The sequence below is a fragment of the Mustela nivalis genome, assembly GCF_964662115.1.
Source record: "Mustela nivalis genome assembly, chromosome: 8".
Classification (NCBI taxonomy): Eukaryota; Metazoa; Chordata; class Mammalia; order Carnivora; family Mustelidae; genus Mustela; species Mustela nivalis.
Genome location: NC_139027.1, coordinates 25,907,227 through 25,934,673, shown reverse-complemented (window position 1 = coordinate 25,934,673; position 27,447 = coordinate 25,907,227). Strand labels below are relative to the sequence as shown.

The 27,447-nt window shown below is 48.2% G+C and overlaps 2 protein-coding genes across 6 annotated transcripts in view; one reads left to right on the top strand and one right to left on the bottom strand.

Moving 5' to 3' along the window:
- VIT (vitrin) overlaps positions 1 to 27,447 on the top strand; it is a 95,952-nt gene that overhangs the window by 64,876 nt on the left and 3,629 nt on the right. For 4 of the 5 annotated variants that reach the window (XM_082745622.1, XM_082745621.1, XM_082745620.1 and 1 more), the window contains exons 9-13: positions 5,865 to 5,909; positions 7,385 to 7,447; positions 11,099 to 11,246; positions 23,002 to 23,105; positions 26,228 to 26,454. In XM_082745622.1, coding sequence (XP_082601748.1) covers positions 5,865 to 5,909; positions 7,385 to 7,447; positions 11,099 to 11,246; positions 23,002 to 23,105; positions 26,228 to 26,454 — 587 coding nt within the window. The remainder of the gene's footprint in view (positions 1 to 5,864; positions 5,910 to 7,384; positions 7,448 to 11,098; positions 11,247 to 23,001; positions 23,106 to 26,227; positions 26,455 to 27,447) is intronic. The other variant, XM_082745624.1, reaches the window with a different exon arrangement.
- Positions 16,743 to 27,447, bottom strand: part of STRN (striatin) — a 141,650-nt gene continuing 130,945 nt past the window's right edge. The window contains exons 21-22 of the transcript XR_014315632.1: positions 23,039 to 23,177; positions 16,743 to 17,350 (exon numbers count right to left, since the gene is read on the bottom strand). The gene's annotated coding sequence lies outside the window, so the exon portion shown is untranslated. The remainder of the gene's footprint in view (positions 17,351 to 23,038; positions 23,178 to 27,447) is intronic.

Below are 27,447 nucleotides of genomic sequence, written 5' to 3'. Positions count from 1 at the left end.
TGGCTTTGATACTGGATCAGAGCAGGGGCTCCCCAGGGGCCCCCAGACAGGACTCGCATCGAGGAGCTGCACCATTGTACCTTTGCCAAAGGATACGCTGTTGTCCTGGACAAAGGGTTTGAAGAATCAGATCGCTGGACATAACAAGGGCTCCAGGGCCATCTTAGTCTTCAACAGGCCCGTCGGACCCCTCAGGCAGCCAAGCATGGGGCACTCCCTCCTCCTGTCCCCAAGGCTAGGAGCTCTGCCTCCGCCACAACCCCCAAAGAGAGAGCCAACCACAAACAGCTCGACTGACCTCCAAGGAGAAGCAGAACCGGGGCAAAGGAAGGGAAGAGAGCTGTTTGCCGGTGACATGTGAGTCAGCTGGTGCCGTGTCATCCCCTCAGATATCCAAACTCGGGATTCTCCCCAAGATGTTTTCCAGAACCCTGCCGGAGCACAGGTCAAGCTGGGGAAGCTGCTGGCTGCTTACCATCCCTGCTCCATCACGCCGGCAAACACGCTTCTCCCCACACACTGGTCGCTAGCCTCCGCAGCTCATCTCCACGTCCCCAGGGTTTGGGGGCAGGCCAAGGTGTTTCTACCCCCTAGAAAATGTTTCTTTGCCTGTCTGTTCTGAATGCGTCAGAGAGAAAAGTGTCTGGCCGTCTGGACACCCAGTAGCGGCCCTGGGCTGGGTCGGTTTGAGAGGTCCCCAGCGGGGCACAGCCCAGGACCAGCCTCGGGGATGGAGCTCAAATACCCAGAGGCACCACCGCAAATCAGATGTGGTCCCGGAGGTCGGTGCAACAAGGCACATTACCTGACCTCCAGCTCTGACTTTTTACTGCCAACAACCCCAGGTTACTCTCAGGGTTTGACCCCACTCCTTTTCTCTAAACTTACCACCTCGGGTCCTCTACCTCTGAGCCTGTTTCTTTTCTGTTCTCCTTCACGCTCCCAGCAATTATGCTCAATCTCCTCGAGCCTCACAGATGCTCCCAGCTCCCTTTGTGCCCTCAAATCCTACTCACTTCTGTGGCTCCTCTCCCTCCGTCGTCATCCCCGACACTGCTCTGAGCCTCCCACCCACTCCCGGAAAGCCCTGGCCTCAAGAGCCCCTCCTAGCCCACGGGCGCCCGGACCTCATTAGGGGGTGCCCAGCCTCCTTGGGGCTCCTGCAGGTGGATGTAAGCCACTCGTACACCGTGAGTAAAGGCAGGTCAGAACGCTTAGGGTTCTTAGATGCCCTTCTGCCGGCTCTTTCCTCAGAGACAATCATGCCTATCAGGCAAGTCACCCACTTCTTTGGCTAGAAAATCATGGAAACATGGGATTGGGAAGAATTGCATAAGGTGCCTCTGCAATCATTCCCCACCAAAGAAATGAATCCCTTGGGGACATGCCAGACAGAGGCTTTTGCCCTAGGTCAGAGAACTTTGAGTGAGCCATTAGGGGATTCCCAGCCCCCTCACTGTTGACAGAACTTTCTAGGACTCAGCCCCACAGATCCTAATTTTTCTGAACTGAAGCTTCTCAAAGTGTGGTCCAAGGACCCTACTTCCAGGGATTTTATAAGGTTCTCCCTTCTCCTACTACACAACTGTATGAGGCCAAATTTTCTTTGTGTACATGAACCAAAACAACATATCACACAGACGGAGGAACAGATATCAGATTTGGGCCATCTTTTCTTATGCCAGACATTGAAGAAAGTTGTCACTCTTCTCACTGAATTGTTTTAAAAAGCAGCTGTTTCTCATAAAAAGTTTGTTAAAACAAAATAGCTCTATTGTGAAGTGGGGAAATAGTTAATACTCTGTTTCAGATGAGAGAATGCATCATTTCAATTTTTAATATAAGAATAATAGATATGACCCTCATAAACAACAGCCCTTTGGGATCTTCAGTCGTTTTAAAGAGCATGAACTTGAGAGCCTTTCAAATATACAAAAGGAGCCTTCATGTCCACCTTTAGGTGCCATCTTTCCTAGGATAAATTTCTCCAGTTCCTCCCACAGGTCCTTCTGTGACCGCGGTACACCCCTTAGCTACACTTTGGTCCGTGAGTGACTCAGAGCAGGACACCCAGAGCAGAACGCGAGCCCGTGAGGGTTGTGTGCCCAGGAACTGCCTCTCTCAGCCTAAATATTGCTCCTCCATGAAAACATCCCCAGTTATATTTGGAAGAAGTGCTGGCAGCCCATCAGTTCATCTCCTCCTGAACTGGCTATAACTCAAGCACCAGGACTTTTTCTCTTACACTTCTAGGGAAGCAGATCACACCCATCCCGTCTCTGCACCATTGAGTTTTTTTTGAACCCAACTTAGAATATCACACTTATCGCTATGAAATTCTCTTTTAGTTTCATCTCTTGCAATCTTCCTGAATCTTAATTCTGTCGTTTAGTGTATTAACTATCCTTCCAACTTCTCTGTCATCCACAAAATTGATGAACATGCCACCTGCCTCGGTTCTTGTCACTGATAAAAATACACCACATGGAACCAAATCTCATGAGCCCCACTAAATACCTCATCTGTGTTTAGGGCAACCCATTACCAGACACGAGCAGCTATATATGGACCCAGCGAGGTTGTCATTGACCTCAGCACTTCATCCTCTGCTCCACGGGACACCAGGCTTAAAACCCCCTCCCACCATGCCTTCTGCCCACTGATGCCCACTGAGGTAACTTCCCACATCCCCCATTTTCACCACCCCCACCCACTGCAGAGGAACTACTCTTCAGTTTAGAGAATACCATTTACCGAGCATGCTCTATGTCAGACACTGTGCCTTGGGTTAGAACTACAGAGATGAATCAGCTGTTTTCAGATTCTAGAATTGTGCTGTGGGAACTTTCGCCTCTACAGGTAGAGGATCCCATCCTCTAGTCCCCCAGAGTTATCAGCAAGGCCACTGCCGTCTCTAGGCCCCAATGCCGGATGCTACCCCTCCTTCCGGGCCCTCTGAGTGGGCATGGGGGCCACTGCCTGGGCATGGCTGCTCCTGCTCCCACCCCCGGGGAGGGAGGGGTACCCCTGAAGATTTCAGTTAGAACTCAGTGACTTCTCCTCAGAACCATTCTGTTTCATGCTACCATGTTTGATCAAATATGCTTCCCTGGCCTGGAAACCCAACCTCATGTCTTTTGCATGAGAAAAAGGCTACCAGGTCCCAAACCAATATCCCACATGGAGCTGGGAGTGGAACTCTTGTGGAAACCCAGGATGGCAGATGTTTCATGGGGACGACGGCTCCCCGGGAACCTCAGCCTGTCCTGGGCCCCTCTGAGAGCCCCGTGCCAGGGCAGGGGGTGCTGCAGGGGGAGGCCCACAGCCAGCTGCTCTCTGTGCCCAGTGTTTCTCCACAGCCAGAGAGAGCCGTTGGAGGGAAGCGTGTGGCTCTAGGCAGGAAGCCTGGATGTGGGGAAGGAGGGGCCCAGGTGCCCTGGCCTGGCCCTGGAGGCCTGCTGCCTGTCTGACGGCCACCTCCTCACCCCCACACTCTGGGGAAATCTCTGGGGACCCTGGGTCATTGCTCCCACTTGGGTCCTGTGCTGGGGGCTCCCAGGTGGGCAGGGAAGAGAAGCTGGAACCAGAGCCAAGATCATGACCAGGGTCTCCGAGCAGGGATCTCGCGTGCCCCATGTAGTGGAGTTATGGGGGGGGGGGGTCCCTTCCGGGCCTCACCCATTTCCCCCGGAGATGCTCCAGGGCCCGAGACTCCCCCGAGTGATAAACAGGTGGGGGTTATGTGCAGTCTGTGGAGCCAGGCCTGCCAGCTCAGCTCCCTCCTCCCTCTGCAGGGGTCTCCTCACCTCTAAAACGGGGTCATGGTTGTCAACCAGCGTTCCGGGTTATGGGGACTTACCATTGCGACGTGCTTGGTCAGAACCTGACAAGGGGCGCACTCTTAGTGAGCGTTCATGGTTCTACCTTTTTTCTGTGGGAATCCTTCGGGGCCAGCGTCTCCCTCAGACACGGAGGGTATCGAGGAGATGACCGAGCAAGTACGGCCACAAAAATGAGTCCTTGTGTTCCAAGACTGCCTTCCCCTTTTTGGGGTGATTGTGTATACATTTCCCTCTGTGGCAGGCAGGTCAGGACGAGTGGTTAGGACCTCAGCTTTGCACAGGAGAGAACTTATGGTGGGAGAAGGCAGGGAGTCCCCCGGGGTTCCTGGCTGGGGTTTGGTGGACACGGGGTGGGCCTTCTCCTGCCTTTTACCCTCCCATCCCCGGGTTCCTCCTCGGCGCCAGGATGGAAGTGTCCCCACAGACTGACCTGCCATTACCACCAAGTCCAAAATCACCAGGTCTCAGCTGTCCAAATATTTGTCAGCCCTCGGGGTTTGGAGGAAAGTGATTCAGTTCATACTTGTCCCAAACAAATATAAACGGTACCAGCAGAAGGACCAGAACCCAGGAGAGGAGCGAGAGCTTAAGAGATCCTTGCTGTCAGGAAACTGTTTCTCTCCTGCTGAAGTATGCCCAGCTTCGTAATTCTCTGTAGCCTCAAGGGGGCCCAGAGCCTTGGGCAAAAGCAGAGATGCTACCTGCACTGGTTTTGGGGTTGTTTTTTCTTTTCTTTTCTTTCTTTCTTTTTTTTTTTTTTTTTTTTTTTTTTAGGGAAGGGTGTGTTTTGCCAGCAGATGGCGATAGAGAAATAAGTCTAAAAAAACAGAAGGTTTAAAACCTATAAATCATAAATCTGAACTTCGAGATCATTTCACCCAACCTGCAAATGCTCTTCAGCAAGAAGTCAAGGTTCACAGAGGGTCTGTGACTTGTCTAAGGTCATACACCTGGTTAGTGGCTGAGCCAAATTAAACTCCATTCTCACCATTGAATCAGAATGTGCACGAACACAGATTGCCTTTCAGAATAGCCTCACATCATCGTACGAAGAAAAACACCACTTCTTTTGAGTTGTTCATCATCGCAAGATGCAGCCACGCTGACGGGCTCATCGGGCCCTCAGCTGTCAGCTGTCCGAGCTGGGCAGGTGGGCAGAGAAGGGACAAAGGGAGAGAAACAGCTTTTCTTGCTATCCTTCTGAGGCTTCAGCCCACGTTTGTGCTGCCTCTGAGCCCCTCCTGGCCATGACTCCCCTACAGCCATCAGGGACTGTGGGATAAGAATCCCCCCCCCCTTCCCCACCACCCCTTCCCCTTTTTCAGGACCAGCTTAGAGTGGGGGGCATACAACATTTTCCTGCAGAGAGAAAGGCCAGGCACCACTTTGCTGTCTTCTGCTGGCAGCACGCGGTGACAAGCAGAGACTCAGGAAATGAGGGGACCGCCTGACCTCAGCAGGGGCCTAGATTCGTTCTGTATAGTTCTAAGGAAGAGAACAGAAACAGATGGGTAGTCAGATATACCTAAAATGACTTAGGGCTCATAGTGGGTGCTTCATGAGGGTGGATGGTGGGATGCATTAAGATTTCAGATCGATACAGGAAACATTTTCTAACAATCTCAGTGGTCCCAGAAGTGTGTATTGAGCTCCCTGTCCCTGGAGGTATTCAAGCACCAGCCATCCAAGCACTTGGCAGGGGTGTTGTAGAAGCATGCTGGGTGGGATTGGTTTCGATTGGATGAGTTTTTGGTCCCCTCAAATCCCGGGATTTCTATTTTCCATGATTCTTGGTGCACAGTGAAAGAAAAGGCAAAGATGTTTCTCTCTTTGGTTTTTAGAGCTTTCTGAGAGAAGAATCCTTAAGGTTTGAGGTAGCCTCATCCTAAAGCCTGGTGCCACGTTCTTTTACTGAACTTTCTGCCACAACTGTAAAATGTTACCATCCTGGAAGTTCATTTGAGAGCTTCTGCTGGTTTCACCTAAATAACAAGTTTGCTTCTTTTTAATTTTGAAAATCAGGGGAAATGGACTTGTGGCAACCTGGATCGGTCCTTTTAGATGCAGGTAATTATACAGCCCAACCTCCTGGCCCTGACTAGACGGGAGACACATAGGATGCCAGAATTAGGAGAGCCTGACAAGCCAGCGGGTGGCGCAGAGGCCAGTGTTGTCCCTTGGGTAACAAAAGGGAAATGAGAAACATGAGGACTAAGCTCTACAACGGGAGTGAGGGAGTTCCTCAACCCCAAATGAGGCTCCAAGTCTCACTCCATCTCGAAGCATACTGTGACTCCCTAGTTCCCCCTTTGCAGACGGGTGTTCAGCTTTCCCTCCGTGTGAATGAGTCTTGTTTGCTGTTCACTGAATTAAGTGTTCCAGACTCCCAACAGCAAACCCAGCTCTCGGTCTGAGGGCAGATTTTACTGGTAGGGAGAGATGGGGTGGAGGAAAGGACGCGGGCCTCTCGTTTCTTCCCTTCTCCCTCCAACGTGGAGCCTCGGACCGTTCCCCTGAGAGGCTCCTGGCTGAGAAATGCCGTTAGACACCCAAAGCGAATCTTTAAAATGATGCGAGGAAGTGGGATGAGCAGACTGACCTTTCATGGAAAGATGAAATCATGTGCTCGGCAAATTGGAAAAACTAACAAGCCTAGAGAAAGCTCACCACAGCCAAGAGCGAGCGGGGCCCCCAGCACCTTCCTCCTCTGCCAGAGCCTCTGCGAGGGCACTCCTGGGCCTCCCGAAAACAGGGAGACCAACTGACCAACTTCTGGTGCTGCCTGAGAAATGCACTGGCCTTCCAGAGCCTGAGAAGATTCGCACTGATTGTCTTCGATCCCTTAAATGATACATGTGTGAACTTGGCTCCCATGTAAATGGCCCTAGAGAAAACTCCCGAGCCTGAAATCACACACACACACATTCTCAAAGCACAAAACCCTTTTGCAGCTTTACCTCTAATCTCAGGCTGCGGAGGGGAGGGGTTACTCTCTGGACCCTCTTATTTGCTTGCGTTCCTGCGGATCTTAGGTCCCCTCTCAGTCTATATCTACCCCCCATTAGATTTCCATGTGTCTCTCCTATCTTGGTTCATTGACTCAACCGCCAAATGTTGACCAAGGACCCACACGTCATAGGCAACAGTGAAAGTTTCCAAGATGAGCAAGACACATGCCCTGACCTTAAGATCTTCAGAATTTTACAGAGGGATAATTTACTCTGGCCAAGTGCTTCCTTCTTGCAGATAAGGAAACTAAGGCTCAGATAGACTCAGTTAACAGGCAGTAGGGAGCAGACCTAGGTCTTGTGACTTCAAACTCCCTGAGCACCCAGGAGAGTCCCGTGTCCTTAGTAGGCTGTCAGTAATTCGTTCTTACCTCTGAAGTGGGGGGCAGTGTGGAGAAGAGCACAGTCAGCCTTAAGCCAAGCCTCCCCCCAACCCCAAACTGGGTGTGAATATCCATGATGTCCCCATCCCTGGGGTAAGGCCAGATGCTTCCTGTTCTTGTAAGTCACCAAAAGTTTTACTGTTCTTTCCAGGATTTGTTCCAAAAGAAGAATTAAGCACACAGTCTTTGGAGCCAGTATCCCAGGGAGATCCAAGTAAGTGAACTGACGACTGGAAACCCGTAGTGGCTGTGACATCCGAGCTCCTCCCTCTCTCGGCACTCACTCCCACCCTGGATCTATTCATCTCCTCTCTCCTGCCACTTGGTTCTAAGGGGAAAGGGGAGCTTATGGAGGATTTAAACTGTGTGCACGAGGTGGAGAGGATCGGATTTTTTTTTTTCAACAACACCATGGCAACGGGGTGGGGGGAGACAAAGGAGGAGGTACAGGAAGAGACCCGCTTGCTGGCAGGGTCAGTGGCCCCAGTGGACAGGGGGGCAGACAGAGCTCTGAGCTGGAGGTGGAAATGGGGAGAAATAGGCAGATTCAGGAGACTGAGAAGGAAGAATCTAGAGCGTTGGAGAAGAGGTGTGAGTGAGGAAAGTAAGGAAGAGGATTTGAGCGGCTGGGCTAATGGGCGGGGCCATGAGGACCAGTAGGGTGGGGCTGGTGGGGGCAGGGAGAGCCTTCCCGCCCTCCATCTCCCATAAGACCTTCGGTCTAGTAGACAGTTGACTACCCATAGCCGACTTGAGAAGGAGCACCCCATCTGGGAATTCAGAGTTGGAAGGTGATGAGCTAGGATTCAAAACCAAGGTCTTGAAAACAGGAAAGGTGACCTGGGGAAAACAGAGGGCTTACACCTGGAGAACTTCAGCGCTAAATAGGTGGAGGAGAAGCACCTGAAGATACCAGGAAGGGTCAGGCGAAAAGAGGAAAACCAGAGGCAGCTGAGGGTCGCAGGCTGGGGAGGTCCCCCACAGATTGATTCCCTCAGACAGTCGTGGCAGGTCAGCCACCCGTGGGCTGGGAGTCCCAACCCAGCTATGTAGGAGAATCACCTGAAGACGTTTTAAAAAACTCAAGATGCCTGGTTCCTGGTGCATACCTACTGAATCTGCCTCACCCTAGGTCTTGCTACTCAGGGTACACACTGACTACATCATCATCACCTGCGGGCTTGATAGAAATGCAAAATCTCTCTCTCTCTCAGACCTACCGAATCAAGTGATTTCTTTGCACATCAAACCTTGAAAAGCACAACTCAGAGGGATTCCTGGGCATCCCTCTTTGTTGAAGCTTCATAGGCAACTCTCATATATGTCCATGGTTAAGAAACACTGGCCTAACGCATTGGACAGCACAAAGCATTCACCTATAAAATCATATCATGTTGGAGAAAAACAAAGCAATTAAGAAAATTGGTAGATTGATTTCTGTACTCTACCTTACCTTTTTTTCCTTGTCCTCCAACCTCTGTCCTCTGTGATAAGAATAAATTGGTCATGCTGAACGTTTAGTGACTCAATTCTGTCCTGTAGCATTGATGTCATCTTCCTATCGGCATGTTTTCATCTCCGTAAGAGGAGGCCACTAGGTCTCAGTGAGCGCACTCGCAGAGCTGAAACCATGATCATTAAAGCATCTTGGGAAATGGAGAGCACAGGTGATTCCAATGTCAGCCATCAGGGTAGTGAGTAAAGAGAGCCAAACCAATAGAGAACATCTCAACTTCTTAAAACCCAGCTATCAAATGAACACTTCAACCCTGAGCACGGTTCAAGATGTAAGAAATAAGAAAAAAATTGTCTATGAAGAAGCAAAACAGAGACTCAAAATCCATGTGCTTTATTTATTTACAAAGATAATCACCGTTGGGCCTTATTCTAATCAAGTTATTTTTTTTTTTTAAGTTTTCATTTTAAAAGGCATACTGAACTAATCTGCTGACAGCTGGAAGAAAAACCCCTGTCCAGGAGCCCTTCTCAAACTTTCATGTGCACACAGTTCACCAGGAGATCTTGTTAGAATGGGGATCTGATTCTGCAGGTCTGGGTAGAGCCTGGGAATCCTGATTTCTAGCAGACCACAGCCGCGGTGAGGGGGAAGGCCCAAAGAGCACCACTGCCACCTGCTGGCAATAATTCTCATTGCCAGCTCGGACGCAGGAGAAAAGGGGTAGGCCCCACGAGGGGTACAACATCCAAGACTGAGAACAGTTCTGCTTCTCTTCTGCTTTTCCCCAGCCTTCTGCAGTATCTTTAAGCCTCACTTCTTGCTTTTCTTTGATTCTTCCAATCTTCATCTCAATGATCATGCTTTGGCATAGGCAGTTTTGGGGCAGCAAAGCACAGGGGAAGCCAGCTGAACAGGAAGAGTTGGCAGGCACTAAATGCCCAGGCAGACAGGAAATAAGAGTTTACTAGATCCACTAATAAGCCACGGCACTAATTCCAGATGGAGCAGAGTCAGCCAGGCCCAGAGAGGCCCCTGTCATCGCCCACTTCTCCTCTGGCTTTCATTGCCATGGGCCAGTGCAAGATGATGATTGAAGCAAATTCTCAGATATCATTTTTTCCCTTAACCTGCCAATTCTGTAGTATCACTCTTTCATAAATATCTCTCATAGATTCTGCATAACACGAGGTCAACTCATGTCCGTTTCTTGCTCTCGTTTAATATATACATACATCCCTCCCTGCCTACTGATCTCCTCCTGGGGAACGGGATGACCCTGGTCACATGGAAGCAATGCAACATGCGTTGGAGAGAAGAGAGCCTACGAGTGGCCTTGTGGGCGATCCTGCAGCAGCCTAGGGAGATCCTGGTTTGTCCAGGCAGCTGCACACCCAAGCATGAAGGACAACACTAGCCCGCGTGTCCTCGTGGGTACTCCAGCCCAGAAATTCCTAGCTTTACTGTCCTTCTCTCTTCTTTTCCTCCCATGGAACTCTGTTTTGAAATATTTTTGTCTCCCACATGACAGTTGTTCAACGATTCATTTCACCTCCCCCCCCTTTTTTTAACCAATCAAAGGGATATATACCTCCCAATAAGAACTGATCATATTGGATAATCAGCTTTTTCATAGTAAGATGATATAATATCAGTCGAGCACAAAGAAGACACTATTAGTTTATGCGGCTTTCCACCAACTGCAGCAGCATTTGAAAGGTTGAGAAGAGCTTTAGCCCCTCACCTCCCTCAAAGCCTTCATGTACGCACAGAGGTCCAGAGATGCCAGCCAGAAGGACTATCCTCGTCTCCATCACAACTGAAAGCAAGGAAAAAATGCAAAGACTGCTACAGACAAGTCCTGAGATGTGTAGATACATGTGGGTAATTCTGTGGTTGCCTCACCCGGGGAAGTGAGGCAAGCATTCTGTCATTCCTGCCTACCCCTCCCCCCACCGACCCAGCACTGGCCTTGCAGATCTTTTCACACCTTTATAAAAACCCAACACATAATTCTACAAAATTAAAATAAGGGTAAGAGACCAGGAGCTCCTGAGACTCAGTCTCGGTGAATTCTACATTGAAGGGACTGCACTGATGGCGTCTGAGCCGAGGAAACCATCCTCAGAGCTCTCCCACACTTGACCGGGAGGCCATGTCTTCTGAAGGCTCTAGGTGTGGCTGATACAGAGAATTCTAAAGCCGTTATAGAAATAAGTGCTAGCCCAAGTGCCCGGTGAAAATCTGCTATGATTTTAAATAAGTGAATATACTCTGCATCTTGCCACTACTTTTTACTTTCTCTGCACTGGAGTCTCAGGGGGCTCTCACGGGGGAAGAGAGAAGAGCACGCCCGGGTTAATGCAATGAGAGATCATTAGAGTAACAGAGCCCTTTTCCATTCCTCAGACTGCAAAGTTGACTTGTCGTTTTTAATTGATGGGAGCTCAAGCATTGGCAAACGTCGATTCCGAATCCAAAAGCAGTTCCTGGCTGATGTTGCCCAAGCTCTTGACATCGGCCCTGGCGGTCCACTGATGGGCGTTGTTCAGTATGGGTAAGTGCCGTTCTTAATCCAGAAACCGAGGGATGTTGCATGCTGAATCTTATGCCACAAATAATACCAACACAGCCTACAGCCCAAATTCATTCTCTCCCTTAATACAAATGTAAATGAAAGAAATAGAAACAAGGCAGTGCCATTTAAGAAATCTGACTCTTCGAGGCACCTGGGTGGCTCAGTGGGTTAAGGCCTCTGCCTTCAGCTCAATGCGGGGTTCTGGGATAGAGCCCCGCATCTGGCTCTCTGCTCCGCAGGGAGCCTGCTTCCCTTCCTCTCTCTCTGCCTGCCTCTCTGCCTATTTATGATCTCTGTCTGTCAAATAAATAAACAAAAATCTTAAATAAAAAAAAGAAAGAAAGGAAGGAAGGAAGGAAGGAAGGAAGGAAGGAAGGAAGGAAGAAAGAAAGAAAGAAAGAAAGAAAGAAAGAAAGAAAGAAAGAAAGAAAGAAAGAAAGAAAGAAATCTGACTCTTCCAGAAAGGAAGGACAGCTTAATGAACACTTGGGAGTAAATGGCATTTGCACTCAGGATTGGTACAGAGAATATTTATTTGGGTATGAGGAGAGCTGGATTCAAGTCTTAGCTCAACCAGTAACAAGCTATGTGGCCTTGAGAGAGGGCTTCACCGCTCTGATCTCAGTTTCCTTTTCTGTAGGTCAAGAAGTGAACTGCACCCTGTGCTCTGTCCACCTACAGATAAGATGCCTGGAAAATACAGTGCTGTAGGTTGACCTTTCTCTTTTCTCCATATGACCTTAGGCCTCTGTGCTGGTCCTGGAAAAGGTCACCAGGCAATGGGGAAGACTGGGCCGGGGGAAGGGGTGGCCTCTATCACTCACCAGGTGACTGTCCCCAGTCCATCCTATTATTCTAGTTAGAGTAGGAATTGGACATTCATACTGACACCCAGGCTCAACCTTTTCTCGTATTGGGGGTCAATCTTGTTTCATAATAATAGGTTTCTCCCTAAAGCAGATATACAGATGTTGACAGATGATAAGCAAACCATCGAAAGCGAAAACAAGCACAGATCTCAAATCTATAAAATGATAGGTGGACTTTTGACCAGAAACCATTAAGGACAGGATAATGGTCTCACTTTCCACAAAGGACCCTCGAGCGCAATACGACCCCCCCCCACTTCTTCACCTTAACCTTAGCAAGGGAAACTAACATAGATCTTTAGTGCTTCTTGCCGAGGAGCCGCAGCCCCAGCTTATTTGCCTCCCGCATTCCCAAAAAGTAAAATCATGTATACCTGACAACAATCAGAGTGCCATCAGATCCTTCAAAATTTTCCAAGGATCTCCAGGGGCAGTATTTTAACCAAGGCTATTCTATCAAAGGCCCTACCTAGAGTGCTGATCTTTGAACTGTCAAAAGAAATAATCAAAACCCCTTTATTTTCATAAGAACGTATAACATTTGTACTTTTAACATTAAGTCCCAATAACACATATAGTACTACCTCCTGTTCCTGTGAAGAAAAATTAGTGGATGAGTTACCCAGCACTTGTATATAGTCAGAGTCAAAGAGATGAAAATAACTAATTGCTACAAATGTCAACTTTCGATGTCAAAGGCTCTGTCTTGAAGACTTCAACTTGAAGTAGAAAAATAAGTTTTTTTTTCTTGTTTTCAAAATGTCAGCCTATTTTCATTCCTACATTACTTTTTAAAGATAGCAAACAGAGAGTAGGCTTCTCTGGGGAGGAAATGTAAGCATTTTAGTACCAGATGTCCCCGGTCAATTTTATTGGGGGGTTCAAAGCTTGGTGTGTCATCTTGCATTAAAAATAGCTGCTTTAAAAGCTGTGTATACCAAAGTTTATAGTGTAATATGAAAATAAGGTAATAAATTTGTCAAGGAAAAGAAAAACGGCAGGAGAATAGTGTGTGTGCCAGTGAGAAGGCGGATGAATGAGCCAATGTTGCAAGGAAGGAAAACCAATTCAGGAAAGTCTCCTCCCCCGCCCAGAGGAGCATTTCCCCTACATTTTCCTAATGCGATCACCATTTGCAGGAGAGAGTTACCTCCACGCTTTTCCAATTTCACTTTCTAAAAAGGCCTTGCGTTTCGTCTTTTCTGCATCCTGGGTCCTGTTAATTTGGAGCGCTTCAGAGAAATGGTGTCTGTTCTCCTTAAATTCATGCTCATAGAAGCTACTCCGTCATCCGCACCTTCCTTAAGCCACAGGGTGCTGTGGAAAGCACGAGGAGCTGGTGGCGGCGTAGCTTGAATTCTGGCCTGAGCGCTGCTGGGTGACCCGAAGCAGGTGCTTTCACCTCTCCATGGGGGCGCTGCCCTCCGCACAATGCTAGGGGTGGCTGGGATGACCTATTAGTGCTCTCCCAGCCTGACGTCCTCTGATTCAGTGACTGGCTCTGTACTCGGGAGACACCCGATAAATGAATGCTGGGCTGATGGGGCTACGTGAGCTGCTTCTCCCTTCCTTCCAGCCTTGGTTCCTGTTGGGGGGGTGAGCCATGAGGTTTTGCCTGGAGGTGGTGCACCCTTCAGTGGCATGTGGGGAGCACAATAAACTGGAGGGCGGCATAAGAAGGGTATGATGAGGCACAAGGGGAAATCTGCGTGCCCAGCTGGAAGTGCTTTTGATTTCAGCCGCCCGGCTTCCTCCCTGAAGGGCTCCCTCCAATCCTTTCTTTATCAAAAGGTCTTAGTGCATGGTGGGAAGGGAAGGGGAAGGAAAGGGGAGGAAGGGGGAGGAAGGGGGAGGGGATGCAGATGGAGGGCCTGTGATTCTGGAAAAGGAAAAGCAGGAAGAGCCGATGGCCGGTTGGGAATCTGATTCTTCCCGTGTTTTGGGTTCTCACCAGATTTCAGTGCCCACCTTACCATCACGGGGATCAGCCCTGCTCTCTCAGAATCACAGAGCCTTGGGGCCACAGAAAGCTCCTGCTTCTACCCCCTCATGTTATAGAGAGGAAGTGAGGCTCTAAAAGAAATGACCGGCCCATCAAGAATGAGACCTTCAAGGAGAGGCCAGTGCTGCCCTCAGAGAGGTTGAGTGACTTTCCCAAGAACACAGAGCCAAATGCATGACCTGGGGAGAGGGCAAATATTAAATCTTGGGTTAATTCCTAAAATGGCAAACAGAATTGACTTCAAAGAGAAGACTTGGCTCATCTGCCCAAAAAGCTAATGATAATTGAGGCTTTCCACCATGGTGAGGACCGAAACGCTGTCCTTAGACTAAAAGCCAAGGACTGCGCCCCCATCTGGCGCAGGAGCTCTAATAGTGAAGTACACAGTCAACAGGCTCATGATCGCACTTAATACCAAGGGGATCACGGAAAGGCTGAGTGAAAGGACAAGCAGAACAAGTAGCTCTTAGGTGAACTCTAGCCCGCAGAATGAATGAAGCCAAGCTGCTTGCAGTTTCACGGCCGCCAGGGGCCATGGGTGCTAAGTGCCCCCGACCTTCCAGATGATTTTGTTTTAGTCTCCAGTGTCAGGATAAATAGAATAGAATTGCACACATTCTTTTGAAGTCTGTAATCAACCCTAGAATATCAAGAGTTGGAAAACAGTTATAGAGCAAAGCAAAATGTTGTTTTTTCTTCATTTCAAAATGAAATTGACTTTCTTTGCTCATGGTTCTGTCACAGCTGCCCAGTGTTTTGGAAAGTGGCTCAGGGGTGGGCTGCACATCCTTCCTCCACTGACCTCTTGGCTCTGGACTGAGAAGCTGCAGTCAGACACTCAGCAGCTCTCCCTCCCAGAAGGAAGGATGCCCAGAGTCCTCCTGGGGATTGGCTGAGCCCCCGTGTGGGGGACAGTCAGAGTGGAGGAAAGAACAAGAGTCAGGACAGGCATGTAGGCAGAAGAGCGGCTCCCAAACTTAGCCACCTCTGAATCCCTGAAACCTGTGAATGCGTTGCCTTACATGGCAAAAGGGACTCTGTGCACATCTAGTGATTAAAAAGTTAAGGACCTTGAGACGGGGACATTATCCTGGATTATCCAGTGTCCCAATCTAATCCCACAAGACCTTAAAAGCAGAGAAACTTTCCCTGTCTGCCCCGGTCTTCTTCTTGTGTCCCCCACTGCCTTTCCAGAAACTAACAGGATCTCAGAACAGCTGCCTGTCATGGGCTCTCTGGGGCCCAATGGCACGTCTCTGCTCAAAGAGACGGGCAGGTGAGCCCTTGAGCCACACTCCTCAGGCACACAGTCTCAAGGCTGAGTGAGCCATGAATAACATTTACCCAAAACTCCTGTGCTTTTTCTCTTCCTCCCCTCTGAGTCCTCCCGGAGGTACAAATAAAACAAGGACTGCGCTAGGCTTCCACTCACCAGCTCCCCTTCCGCCTCCGCCTCCCACTGCCTGGGCTTATCGCAGGGCTCCCCTGAGATCGTCCTCCCTACACCCCCTCGGTCCCTAGATCATTCTGCTAGAAAAGCAGATGGCCACCTCCGTGCGCATTAGAACCACTTGGGGAGCTTTTGAAAGTCCCAATTCCCAGACCAAACCTCAGTTCGATTAAATCAGAATTTCTGAGCGTGGGACGCAGGCATCGTTAAGTTTTGGAGCTCCCAGGCGATCCCATCGTGCAGGCGGGGCGGGTGGGCACAGCGATTCCCTCGGGCCTGCACTGTCATCCGGTGACTCCTCTCCCCGCTCCTCCTCCTCCTCCTTTTCTCAGCCTTTCTCATGCCTTGTCCAGACTTCTCACTGGTTCTCCTCTGTCCTCTTATCGCTGGCAGCCCCCTGCTGATTTTCTTGATTCTTCCAGCATCGCCCCAAGGCATTGCTACTCCACGTGTGATCGATCCATGGTTTCAAATGGGAGGTTCTTAGAAAGGCAGACCCTCAGACCCTCAGACCTCACTCTGGACTATAGAATCAGAACCTATAGAATCCCCGGGTGGTCGGGCCCAGGCCCAGGGTCAGGAAATGCCAGCCGCAGTGTCTGTTGCAGACATCCCATGGTGCGGGGCTTCTGAGCCCTGTGATGCGGGTACAGACAAGTCTGTGTGTTCCGGGGTCTCTGTCAGATCACCACACAGCAGGTCTGCATCCCCCCCCCCGCAGGAAATTATACAGGTTAATTTTCTACTTTTTGGTGGGTGCATTGAATTCTTGTTATTAATTACAAAAAAAAATTTTCATTTAGAAACAAAATTTGATTATAAGACCCTGCTTCCCACCTCGGGTCCTAGGAAATGTAGGACCAGTGTCCTTTCCAAAGGGGCTAGTTGTACCAAGTCTCAGGCAGGTTGGCCCAGGCCACGGGGGTGGCTGGAGATGCTCAGTCCTCTGAGGGGCTGGGGGCAAACTCATTTCATTCTGAGCCAGGCAATGCACTGAAGGAATGTGTCTGCCACCCTGCCTGCAGCTCCTGGCATGACCTTGGGTAGCCAAGGTCACCCTAGAGCATGCTCCTGATTCCACAGGCATGGTTCATCTCAGGGACTAAGCCCCTAAATCATCACATTTTAGCATTTAAGAAAATGAGAAGATTCAATATAGTCAGGTGATTTTATTGTAACCTCAGGTGATGCCTTGTGGGAGGAAACCATTTTGAAAAGCTGGCACTACAGGAGAGCTGAGCCATCAGTATGTCTCTGCTGGCGGAGAACTTGTGTGAGAGGCTCACACAGTGTGGCTCCAAGTACCCGGGCTAACACAGGAGCCCCTGGGGCTTTAACTGAAGGGGCCGTAGAAGTCTTCCAGACTCCAGAGCTTCCCCAACTTTGCTAAGGATAGGATTCACCTGGATCCCTTGTTTAAAACAAACAAACAAAGATGCCCACCTCCAGTCCAGACCTACTGATGAGAGCTGCTGCCAGGATGAGATCTGGTGTCTCAGGACTTGAACAGGTGCCTCAGGTGAATTTTACCTTCAGGGAGGCCTGGACACAATGACATCTGTCCCTGTGCCCTGTTCCCCAGGTGCCGAGCTTTCCTCGGGATCACAGGGGACCATTTCTGACAGGCATTCTTCTTGCTTCTTAACACTCACAGGGGAATCTTTTCCTGTTGCATCAAACAGTACAATTGGTTCTTTCCTCCTTGAGCTATAGAACTTCATTTGCTTTCTTCTCTTAGTTTCAAAGGAAATCACTGATATCGCTGAGGGGAAAAAAAAGGTTTTCCTTTATTGAGATCTTATAGTAAAATTATAAATTAGACGTTTGTTTAGATAGAAATATAGCTGAACTTTTTAACTAGTCTCTGTCTCTGAAAAGGAACCTGGCGAGGGTGTCAGGCCACCAGCCCTTAGACCCTGAAAAAGGATACACACACCCATGTGTTCTGGTACCAAGAGCTGCTCCAGTTTTTAGTTACAAATGTATCATTCATTCCTATGATTTAATTTCAATTTAACAAAGATTTATTGAATGTTTACCATGCACTAAACTCTATGTCATTTGCAGGGGATACAATGTAAAATTCTTCTAAGTGGTTTGATTACATTTGTCTGTAAGTCCCTTGATGAATGGCTCAGTAGCTTTGCCCCTCCCTAATAATTTTAGCAACAGGAGAGTTTCAGAGATCCTCTGATCCAAATTTTCAGTCCAATAAAAATAAATCAACAAATGTGATAGAGATTGTGTTCGTTAGGACTTCACCATCTAGTAAGGGAGGCAATATTTTTAAAAGAAATAACATTAAATAAAATTAAAAGCATCTATTCATTGGGTATATGAATAGCTCATCTGTCTGTCTCGGTAGATGGATTCATCCATCTCTGTGATGTAATAAAGGAAGACAAAGATCAGTGTGGAGCTGAGAAGCAGAGTGTTCAACTCCAGGAAGGGTGATCCAAGAAAGGAGAGGACATTTGAGCTTTCTCCATTTATTTATCCCATAATTACCTATTTAATCCCCTGTATGCTAAATACAAGGGATAGGAAACACTAAGACAGGGATCCTGTTCTCAAATAGGTAACAGTCGATCTTCATGACTTGTGGCTTCCATATTTGCAAGCAAATTCTCAAGGCACGTGTAGAGCCATCTGCAGACTAGCACAGCAAGGGGATGGGATTTGAGCTGCTTGACCCACAGTCCCAGCCAAGGTCTAACAGGGCAATGCCTTGCCTTCCTGCTTCAGCAGCCCTACTGTGAACAAGTCTCTTCGTTGCAATCTATTTAGCGCCACGTTTTTCCTATTTTTGTGCTTTCCATTGATGATTTCACTATTTTAAATGGCCCCCAAGTATACTGCTGGAATGCTTTCAAGTCTTACAAGCACAAGAAGGCTAGGAGGTGCTTATGGAGAAACAGCCCCTACTCAGTAAGTTTTCTTCAGGCATGAGTTCAATGTCAATGAACCAATGATTCGGTGCTTTCCGAAAAGGAAAGGAAGATCACTGATCTGTATGTGATTCTGCTCTGGAAAGTGACAAAGTAATAACTAGAATGCCTGATGAAGCTACGAAAAAGTAGGTGAACTTATGAATTCATGAAGAGACAACTGATGTGAAAAAAACAAAACAAAACAAAACGCAATGGATGGCATTGTGAGGCTAAGAGCCGAAGAAATTTATAGTGACATTACCTAGGGTCAGAAAGCTGTTAAACCGTTCTCAGCTGCTGTATTATTAAACAGAAATATCGCATGTGATTATTTATAAGAAATATACATTAAGTTAGGTGTCTTCCAACAAAAATGTACATAAAACAAGTTTATATATCGACATACTGATGAAAATGTCATGACTAGAGGCCCACAGGAACCTAAGCTAGTACTTCCCCTAGGAGCAGTGGCTCAGTATTTGCTAATTTGATGTTTGCAGCAACTTTATAGAACGTAACTACTGCAAATAAGGAGACTGGGCTGTATATGCAGTACAGGAAAGAGACAGGTAATGATTGCTCTGCAAAGTGATCAATATTAAGATAGCCTTCTGAGCAGCATTCCAGAGAATGCCACAGATGTGACTAAGTGACTAAATTCGACATTTAAATACATTTTTCTGGAAAAACTTTAGGGAAAAAATTATATTTTTGTTTTTTAAGTTATTTGTGTATGAGCAACCCCTTATGATTAACTATGATTTCTTCACAATCATCAGACAGACTCAGGGAATCTTGCAAGGGAGAAAATCTAGCCCACAGATCATTTTCAAATGTATAAAGTTTTATGAGTTAATATTTTATAATGAATGAAGTGGATATTGTGTTATGTTTAGTAGACAATTACATACTTACTATTAACAATATCAATAACTATTAACAATACATACTTACAATTAATATCAATTTTGCAATTTTTCATTTTACAGCCAATAATATATTGTTTGTTTTGGCTCGACTCATACTTTATTTTTTAGGCCCCCAAAAGCTTATATTCCTTAGTCACCAAGGGAGGATCAAGACTTTGGCTACTCTGAAGCTTATGTACTTCGAGGGTCCCTTTAAGAAAAAGGGCACAAAATTACAAATACAAAATTAGGCCCCTTGGAAGAGGTATTCTTAGCTCCCAGGTTAATTTGCCTCTGATCAGCATGACCGCTTATTGAAGAAACGGTCCCCTGCACAGGCTGCTCTGGGAAGACCATGTAGGAAGCTATAGCAATAGCTCAAGAAGGTAAAGATGGAATCCTGGAAAGGATGCGAGAGAGACGAGAAATATTTAAGAGGCTGGTCTGACAGGTCATGGCATATGATGAAGAAGGTCTCAGAAGGCAACCAGAGGATGCATTCTGCGAGATGACAGTGAGTCGGGGTGAGGAAGGAATGCAGAAGGGAATATGGGTGGTTGGATGGAATTGATCCGGAAGATACCACTTCAGTATTGGAAATATCAAACCTGAGGTGGTTGTGGACCACTTCCAGGCACCACCCAGTGCATTCTGGTTGGAGATGGATGGGAGTCATTTTACGTCGCTCCAAGAGCGAGGACCCGCCAGTGTGCGCTGGACAGCTGTTGGCGATGTGAGCGTCTCTGAAGCCCAGGAGACTGAAGTCGCTGAGCTCTCCCATGAAGTGCACGCACTGAAGAGGGAGGCAAGAGGGAGATACACCCTGGACAGTGCCAGCATTAGAGGCAGAGATGCACAGAAGAAAGAAGAAATGTGTGTTCCTTCAGTACCATTCACTGAGAGCCTGCAGGTGCTATGCACTTGTGTAAGGTGTTGTGGGTTAGAGAAGCAGAGTCAGGTGCGGAGGCTTTCAGCGGGGGAAGGGCAGGCGCCAGGGAGCTGGAGCTGGAGGGTGGGCACACTTTGGGTCTTCCAGATGTGAGGGGATTGATGAGCAAGGACTAAAAGCTAGAAAACCAGGAGATAGCAGCTCTTTCTGCCTAGAATATAGGCTATCCTGAGAGAATTGGGAGGGGGTTGGAGAGAGAGTCTGAGACAGCACCATATGAACATGATGGGTTGGAATTAAATTATGGATGGGACTTTTTTAAAGAATGGGAGCCTCTGATGATTTTTGAGCCAAGGAAGAGTTGTTGGTGGTGTTTCAGAAGATATGCATACAGTTGGCTTAGAAGAGACCAAGTAGAGACTCTTACAATAGAAACAGCAAGGAGTAGGGTGCCTGAACTCAGAGGGTCACTGCAGACATTCAGAGGAAGGATAAAAGCAAGTGATGGTGGACAGAGGGACCTACAAGGACCCAGAGTCCCCAGGATGAGCAAAGATGGACTCCAGGTTCTGAGCCTTGATGGCTACGGGCCAAGTTCAGCATTCACTGATATTGATCTGTAAAGAGTATGAACCTGAAAGCCCTTGAGTCTTTGAAGAAGGAAGGAAAGAAAATATAAGTGTGAAAGCAATAGAGCTCCTTCTCTGTGATTTCTCTTCCCTGTGACATGAACAGGGGTTGTGTTACTGAGACCCCTGTTCATGAGGCTTTACCCTGCTCACAGACTGAGGGGAAGGTCAGGCTCAGCTAACACACCCACGTTTCCCCATTCTGTAGTCGGCTTTGTCATTGTTGTTTGTCTTTGTTGAATCCTTAGTTTTCATCTGGTAGCATTTCATCTGGTTGGGTTTGGCCCCAACACCCATCTCCCTGAGCTTCTCTTAAACTTCCCTTGTCTTCCCCGAAGGGAGCCAGTCCTTGCAGGTTCTAGTCCCCTCTCACAGAGATAAGCATGCCTGCTGGGCATTTCACTTTGGTTTTGTCCACGACCCAGCCTTTGTCCCTCATATTTACTAATAAAGTGGAGGACAGAGGGTCACACTCCCAGCTTCCAGGAGTTCTATTCCCATAGAGATCACCTGGAGATAGCCGGAAAATTCAGAAAGTGGGGATGGAGCAGGGGAGGAAGTGGGGAGAGAGGCAGAAGATGTCTCCTCTCAGTCCTAGGGACCTGGCCTCCTGGTGACCACACGGCCAGGTTCCCCAAAGGACTTGCTAAGAATCCACTGCAGGTCCCCTCGGGTTTGCCACCTAAACTGCCGAAAGGCGCTTCTCCCAAGACTACTCCTGGTGTTTGTGGAAAGGTGCTTCTCCCAAGATCTACTCCTGGTGTTTGTGGAAAGGTGCTTCTCCCAAGATCTACTCCTGGTGTTTGTGGAAAGGCTGCTTTTAAAAGTCTTTACCCTCACAAAAATAAATAAATAAATAAATAAAAGAAAGAAAGAAAGAAAAGAAAAGAAAAGAAAAGAAAAGAAAAGAAAAGAAAAGAGGGGGTGGGGACACTTGGGTGGCTCAGTCGGTGACATAGCCCACTCTGAATCTCAGCTCAGGTCTAAATCTCAGCGTGGTGAGGTCAAGCCCCACATTGGACTCCACACAGGGTGTGGAGGCTACTTTTTAGAAAGAGGCTTCTCCCTTCCCTTGAAGGCTTAGTCACCTGCAGGTATGACCTGCTATGTAATGTGCACAGCCCTATTTGCAAACATTACGGATTTCAAGATGGCAGCATCAGAGCAGGCAACCACGTGCACGCTCTTCTGGAGTGCAGGGTCCCGTGAGACCCTAGAGATCACCCTCACTGGAAGCCTTGCCCATGGCTAAATGTCAGTGCTTTGTGAGATGTGTTTTTTCTGTGCGTCCCCCCTGTCAGAGCCCCCCTCCCTCCCGGCCCCCGGCCCACCTGGTCATAAAGCACATCCACACCCCCTGCTCAGCTGCCCCCAGGCCCATCCCCCAGCTCACCCTCAGACACTCTTCTCTAGTGAAGGATTCTCATTCTGTTTCTCTAAATTTACTCCACCTCCTCTCCCACTGAACTTTTGGTTAATAGATGTTAACCTTTTAGGTAAGATTTGAATATTCTCACCCAGTCACAGGAACAATAAAATGAAACATAAAGGAATGTCTTCTCCTAAATGTCACAGTTAAGACAAAATTCCAGCGTAGGGGTAAACCAGGGAGTAGCTGTCAGCTGGGATTTTCTCTCTGGAGAGGAGAGTCTGGGACAGTCTGGGGAGACACTGACATTTGCAAAATCCTACTGGACAATTATCCTGTTCTTTAGCGATATGAGTGTTGTGATCTTTGCTTTTACCTCGATGAGGAAACTGAAGCCCAGAGAAATTAAGTGACTGCCCAAGGCCACACAGTGAGGAAGCAGCACAATCAAAACGAGAACCCCAAGTTTTGGAAAAGACCACTTTCCTCTATACACACTGAGAAGGACGCCAACCCTCCCATCACACCATTACTTCTGTCCACATTGGGACATTTTATAAAACACAGCTGAAGGACTTTGAAGCAGCTTCCCTCCTATTTGTATATAAAAGAATCAAATCTGATTTCTGTTTTCCTCCAAAGATAATAACTTTCCAGCTAATTTTTATTTCTCATTCTCACTCTTAAGAGACAACCCCGCTGCCCAGTTTAACCTCAGGACTCACGTGAATTCCCGGGATCTGAAGGCCGCCATAGAGAAAATCACCCAGCGAGGAGGGCTTTCTAATGCAGGTATGCAATCTGAATTCAGATGATTCTGTTTGCTTCCACAGTGTTCCCTCTGTGTGCTTGCTTCCTAATATCCTGTACAGCAGAATAGTAATAATCCATTAAGAAATGACTCCTAATATCTGTATTTTTTTCTAAAGTATCATCATGAATTTAGGGGCAGGAATCAATACCACACACATGCGGGAGAGTTCCAGCATGCTTGGTATCTTGGCTTGGCAGCTTTCTTTGGGACAAGCAGGACAGCTATTATAACTGTTTCCTGATTGGCTGATGAGTCATCAACTCAGAAGTTGTCAACTACGTAACATTAAATATTATAGCCAATTCCATTCAGAAAGCTCCACAGCACTCCTTGGGGATCTTCTTCCAATAGTTCCTGTTAAAGTGATAACTGTACAAAGAAAGACAGGTTCTTCATTTCAAGCTGAGTCTCCTGAGATGTCTGAGCCTTGGTGGCTAGGAGGTGGGATGACGGGTTTACCAGAAGTCCAAGTCTAGCCCCCAGTGGGGCAGGTCCAGAAACCATTTTACCAGTTCACCAGGAGTTCACCAGGCACTGGGAGACAATTTCACACTAACCAAGCTTAAAGGCTGCCAATGAGCCCATGCCAACGTACAAATTCACAAATGGTAGTCTGGCTTTGGGGGCACTGGGAGGACTGTCTACTTCTCAGGGAACCTCTTTGAATCATCAACATCCAAAGAAATGGAGAAGTGAGCCGCGGTGGGTTGGCATGTAATGCACACAGAACTGTCTTTGAAGGAACATCTTTGAAGTTACTGTAAATCTGATTATTTCCCTCCCCGCCACAGTGTACATTTCTGTAGACCAATATAATAGTATCTGGCAAATGAAGAGCCTTTGAAAAATGCTAACCAAACACCGGCCAAGTCACTGCTCTCCGGACCCCAGATCAATACCACCTCGTTGCAAACATGATAGTTGATTTCCCATTCGTTTTTAATTGAAGACTTAGATCAGTGACATTCCAGTAATGGATCATGGAATAAAACAGAAACTTCAGAAGACAACCTATATCCTTGATGGGATTAGAGTAGTGTCTTAAAATCATATACCTTTTTCAGGAAATAACATATTCTGTTTCTGCCCTGTCCTGATCAAGGTTTGCGTTTGGAGAACAGGATCCATTTTAGCTGGTTGAAGCAGAAAAGAATTTATTCCTAGGTTCTAAATGGTTTTGAGAATAATCAAAAGAGCTGAGGAATGAGCTCGAGGCTGAACTTTGAGAGATGACTTCTGACGGCTATCTGCAGGAGACGGACCTACAAGGAGCTGCTGTCTCTTCCATGATCAGAAAATCACATTATCAATTCCTCCAGCACAGCCTCTTCAGGAATCTGACTCAGTCAGGAAGCCACCACAGTCTGCAGGCTTCTGGTACAGCAGTCATCCCCCAAACCAGGCCTTGCCTGCTCCATTCACACCACAAAATGCATGTTCTGTACCCTCCCACCTCCATGGCGACAAAGCTAGAGACCAGACATGGGTTCCTCCAGCACCGCCCAGAGAGGTCAAGGACCCTCTGAGGCTTAGGAGCAGAAATAGCAGAGTCTCTGCCTTGCTTCCATCTTCTAAATCTCATCGCACTGCACTTCAGTTCATGAAATCAGCACAACTCCAAGGCTGTAGCTGCAAGGGAGTCTCAACGATGTGGTTCCCAGATTTCTGATCTCCACTTTCCGGACATGCAGGAAGGTGGGCTGGGGTGTGGGTTGGGCACTAATGGACAACGACCTCCAGATTTAAGTGTGGGTGAGGCTAGGGGTGGGCTTTGTTCACAGGCACCTAACATTCAGCCGGAGGGGACTACTGGGGGCCTTGCCCCTTCAGGGACATTATCCATTGGCTGTGAGGGCAGTTCTCAGCTCTTTCCCTGGAATAGGTGTGCTCGGTGCAGCCAGGTCATGTGGGGTCTCCAAGACATTTCTCCAGCTCCTGCATATGTAACTATTTGATCCTCTCAGTTAATAGGTTAAGATTACTATAGCCCGCGGAGCCAGGATCCCGGCCAAAACCAAAAACCATTGAGTGTAATGACATTAGTCCTAAAGTCTTAGGACTTTAGATTGCTTTTAGATTGAGGACCCCTTTGAGAATCTCCTGAAAGGTACCCTTCAGCCTAAATAAATAATTACACTTACAAACTGCTGCACGTAATTTCAGGGGCTTTGTGGATATACCCCCCGCCCCCAATGCCTCACAAGGGTTCAGAGAACCCAGGTTAAGAGCCCTGCTTTTATATGAAATTATGCTAACTCTACAGTGACCTGGTCCTCCCAATTTACCCAGGAGCATATGGGGTTTCAGCACTTAACCTAGGAGAGACCCAGTCAACTGGGACAGTTATTCCCCCTCCTTGATTGAAAAATTGCTGAGGTCCTAGATGGTGTGAAACAAGTGCTTTGGAAAGCCATGTTGGCAGCTCCCTTATACCTCCCAACTGTGGCTTTCTGCTGAACTGGAAATCTGGAGTGACCTGCCTGGGTCCACACAGCCAAGGCTGGAACACAGTCCTCAGTTCTCAGTGAGCACCGCACTTCCCTGGCCAGCCAGACCCGTGCCCCTCACATGGAACTGGACAGAAGACACCACTGACTTGGCCTTCAGACTCCCACACGCCGCAGCTCCCGGAGCACCGGGCTGGCCAAACCCCAGTGGCGGGAGGCCAAGAAGAGGCTCCTGTCCCTCCAGCCAGTGCCTCCTACCCCACACTCCCGGAAAGGGCTTTGTGCACTTTCAGCACCCAGGCAACGAAGGGACCCTCTTATTGCCATGAAAGTCTTTCTCATCTGTTTGCTGGTCCCTAAGACTTTTTTTTAAATAATAGAGAATCAGAAATGAAAGGACTGACGTGAAGTGGGGGAGGGAAACGAATGGTGGAGATGGTTGTACAACACACGAAGTGTGCGTCGGACCACTGAACTGTATGCCTCACAACAGTTAATGTGGTTTAAAAAAAAAAAAAAAGGAAAAAGAGAAGCAAACACACAAAGGGCATGAAAGGGTTTTTCTGGCCCTCTGGAAGCCACTGGGATCTTGCCTGTATTTCTAATCCATGTGATCACAGTCTCTGCAAGCACAAGCTCTCTGTTTCTTCCAGGCCGGGCCATCTCCTACGTGACCAAGAACTTCTTTTCCAAAGCCAATGGGAACAGAGGCGCTGCTCCCAACGTGGCCGTGGTGATTGTGGACGGCTGGCCCACGGACAAGGTGGAGGAGGCTTCAAGGTTCGCAAGAGAGTCAGGAATCAACATTTTCTTCATCACCGTTGAAGGTGCCACTGAGAATGAGAAGCAGTACGTGACGGAGCCCAACTTCTCGAATAAGGTACGGAAGCGCCCCAGGGACCCGCCTGGTGTCAGTGTCTACTCACTCTGCACAGCTGTGATAGCCATTGAGACTGTTCTTGTGCCTTCAAAGGGGCATAGAGCTTACTTGGAGGCAGGGAAGCCTCCAGGGAGGGGCTACTAAGTCTGGAGCCTGGAGTCACCCAGAGTCAGCCCGGGACACCTCATCAGCTCCCAGTGCCACCTCCCGAGGGCAACCTAGCGTTCCGACTCCGGTGTGTCTCCCTCTCAGGGCTCCCCAGTTTGGTGTAGATTTCACAGTGAAGCCCACTCGCACTGATGCCGAGCTCTTCCAGTCCTATGGGGTCCCTGCTCCAAACCCTCCCTGGTCCCCCATTACTCTTGGGGCCCCTATGTGTGGTCCTGACACGCCCAGTGTCTCCTGCCCACACCCAGCACCACTGCCCTCTCCCTCAATGACCTCAGCCGGCGCCTGGTGGGACTCCCCAAGAGCTCAGCTCAGCCAGGACACTCATCTCAAATAATACCAAGACCATGGAAAGATTAATAAACCCCCCTCTTAGGGTTTTGCAGCCCTAAGAATATTTCCTAGGATATTTCCTAGGAAATTAAGAATATTTCCTAGGACAGTTTCAAGTCATTTCTTGTTTTAAAATAAATTGTCAATTCTACAGCTTCATGTATAGTCACCAGGTCTGTGACTCTCCCTGTGACCCCAGAGAGACAGCAGCAAGGAGACATGCTTCACTTCAGGAACACAAGCCTGGTCCCTTCTAAGAGCACAGAGGCTAGTTTGCTCCATGTTTATTGCAGCTGCCTTAAGTTTTTCTGGAACATACTTGGGCACAAGTCAATAAATATTCATTTGTCTGGAGGCAGGGATGTCTGGAGGACAGAGCTGGGCTTTGAAGGCAGAGAGATCTGTGCTCCAGTCTTGGGGACTCAGATGTCCCTCCACAGTTGGCCCATCTGTCTAGTCCTTCTTGAAGGGGGGGTTATGTCCACCTTGTAG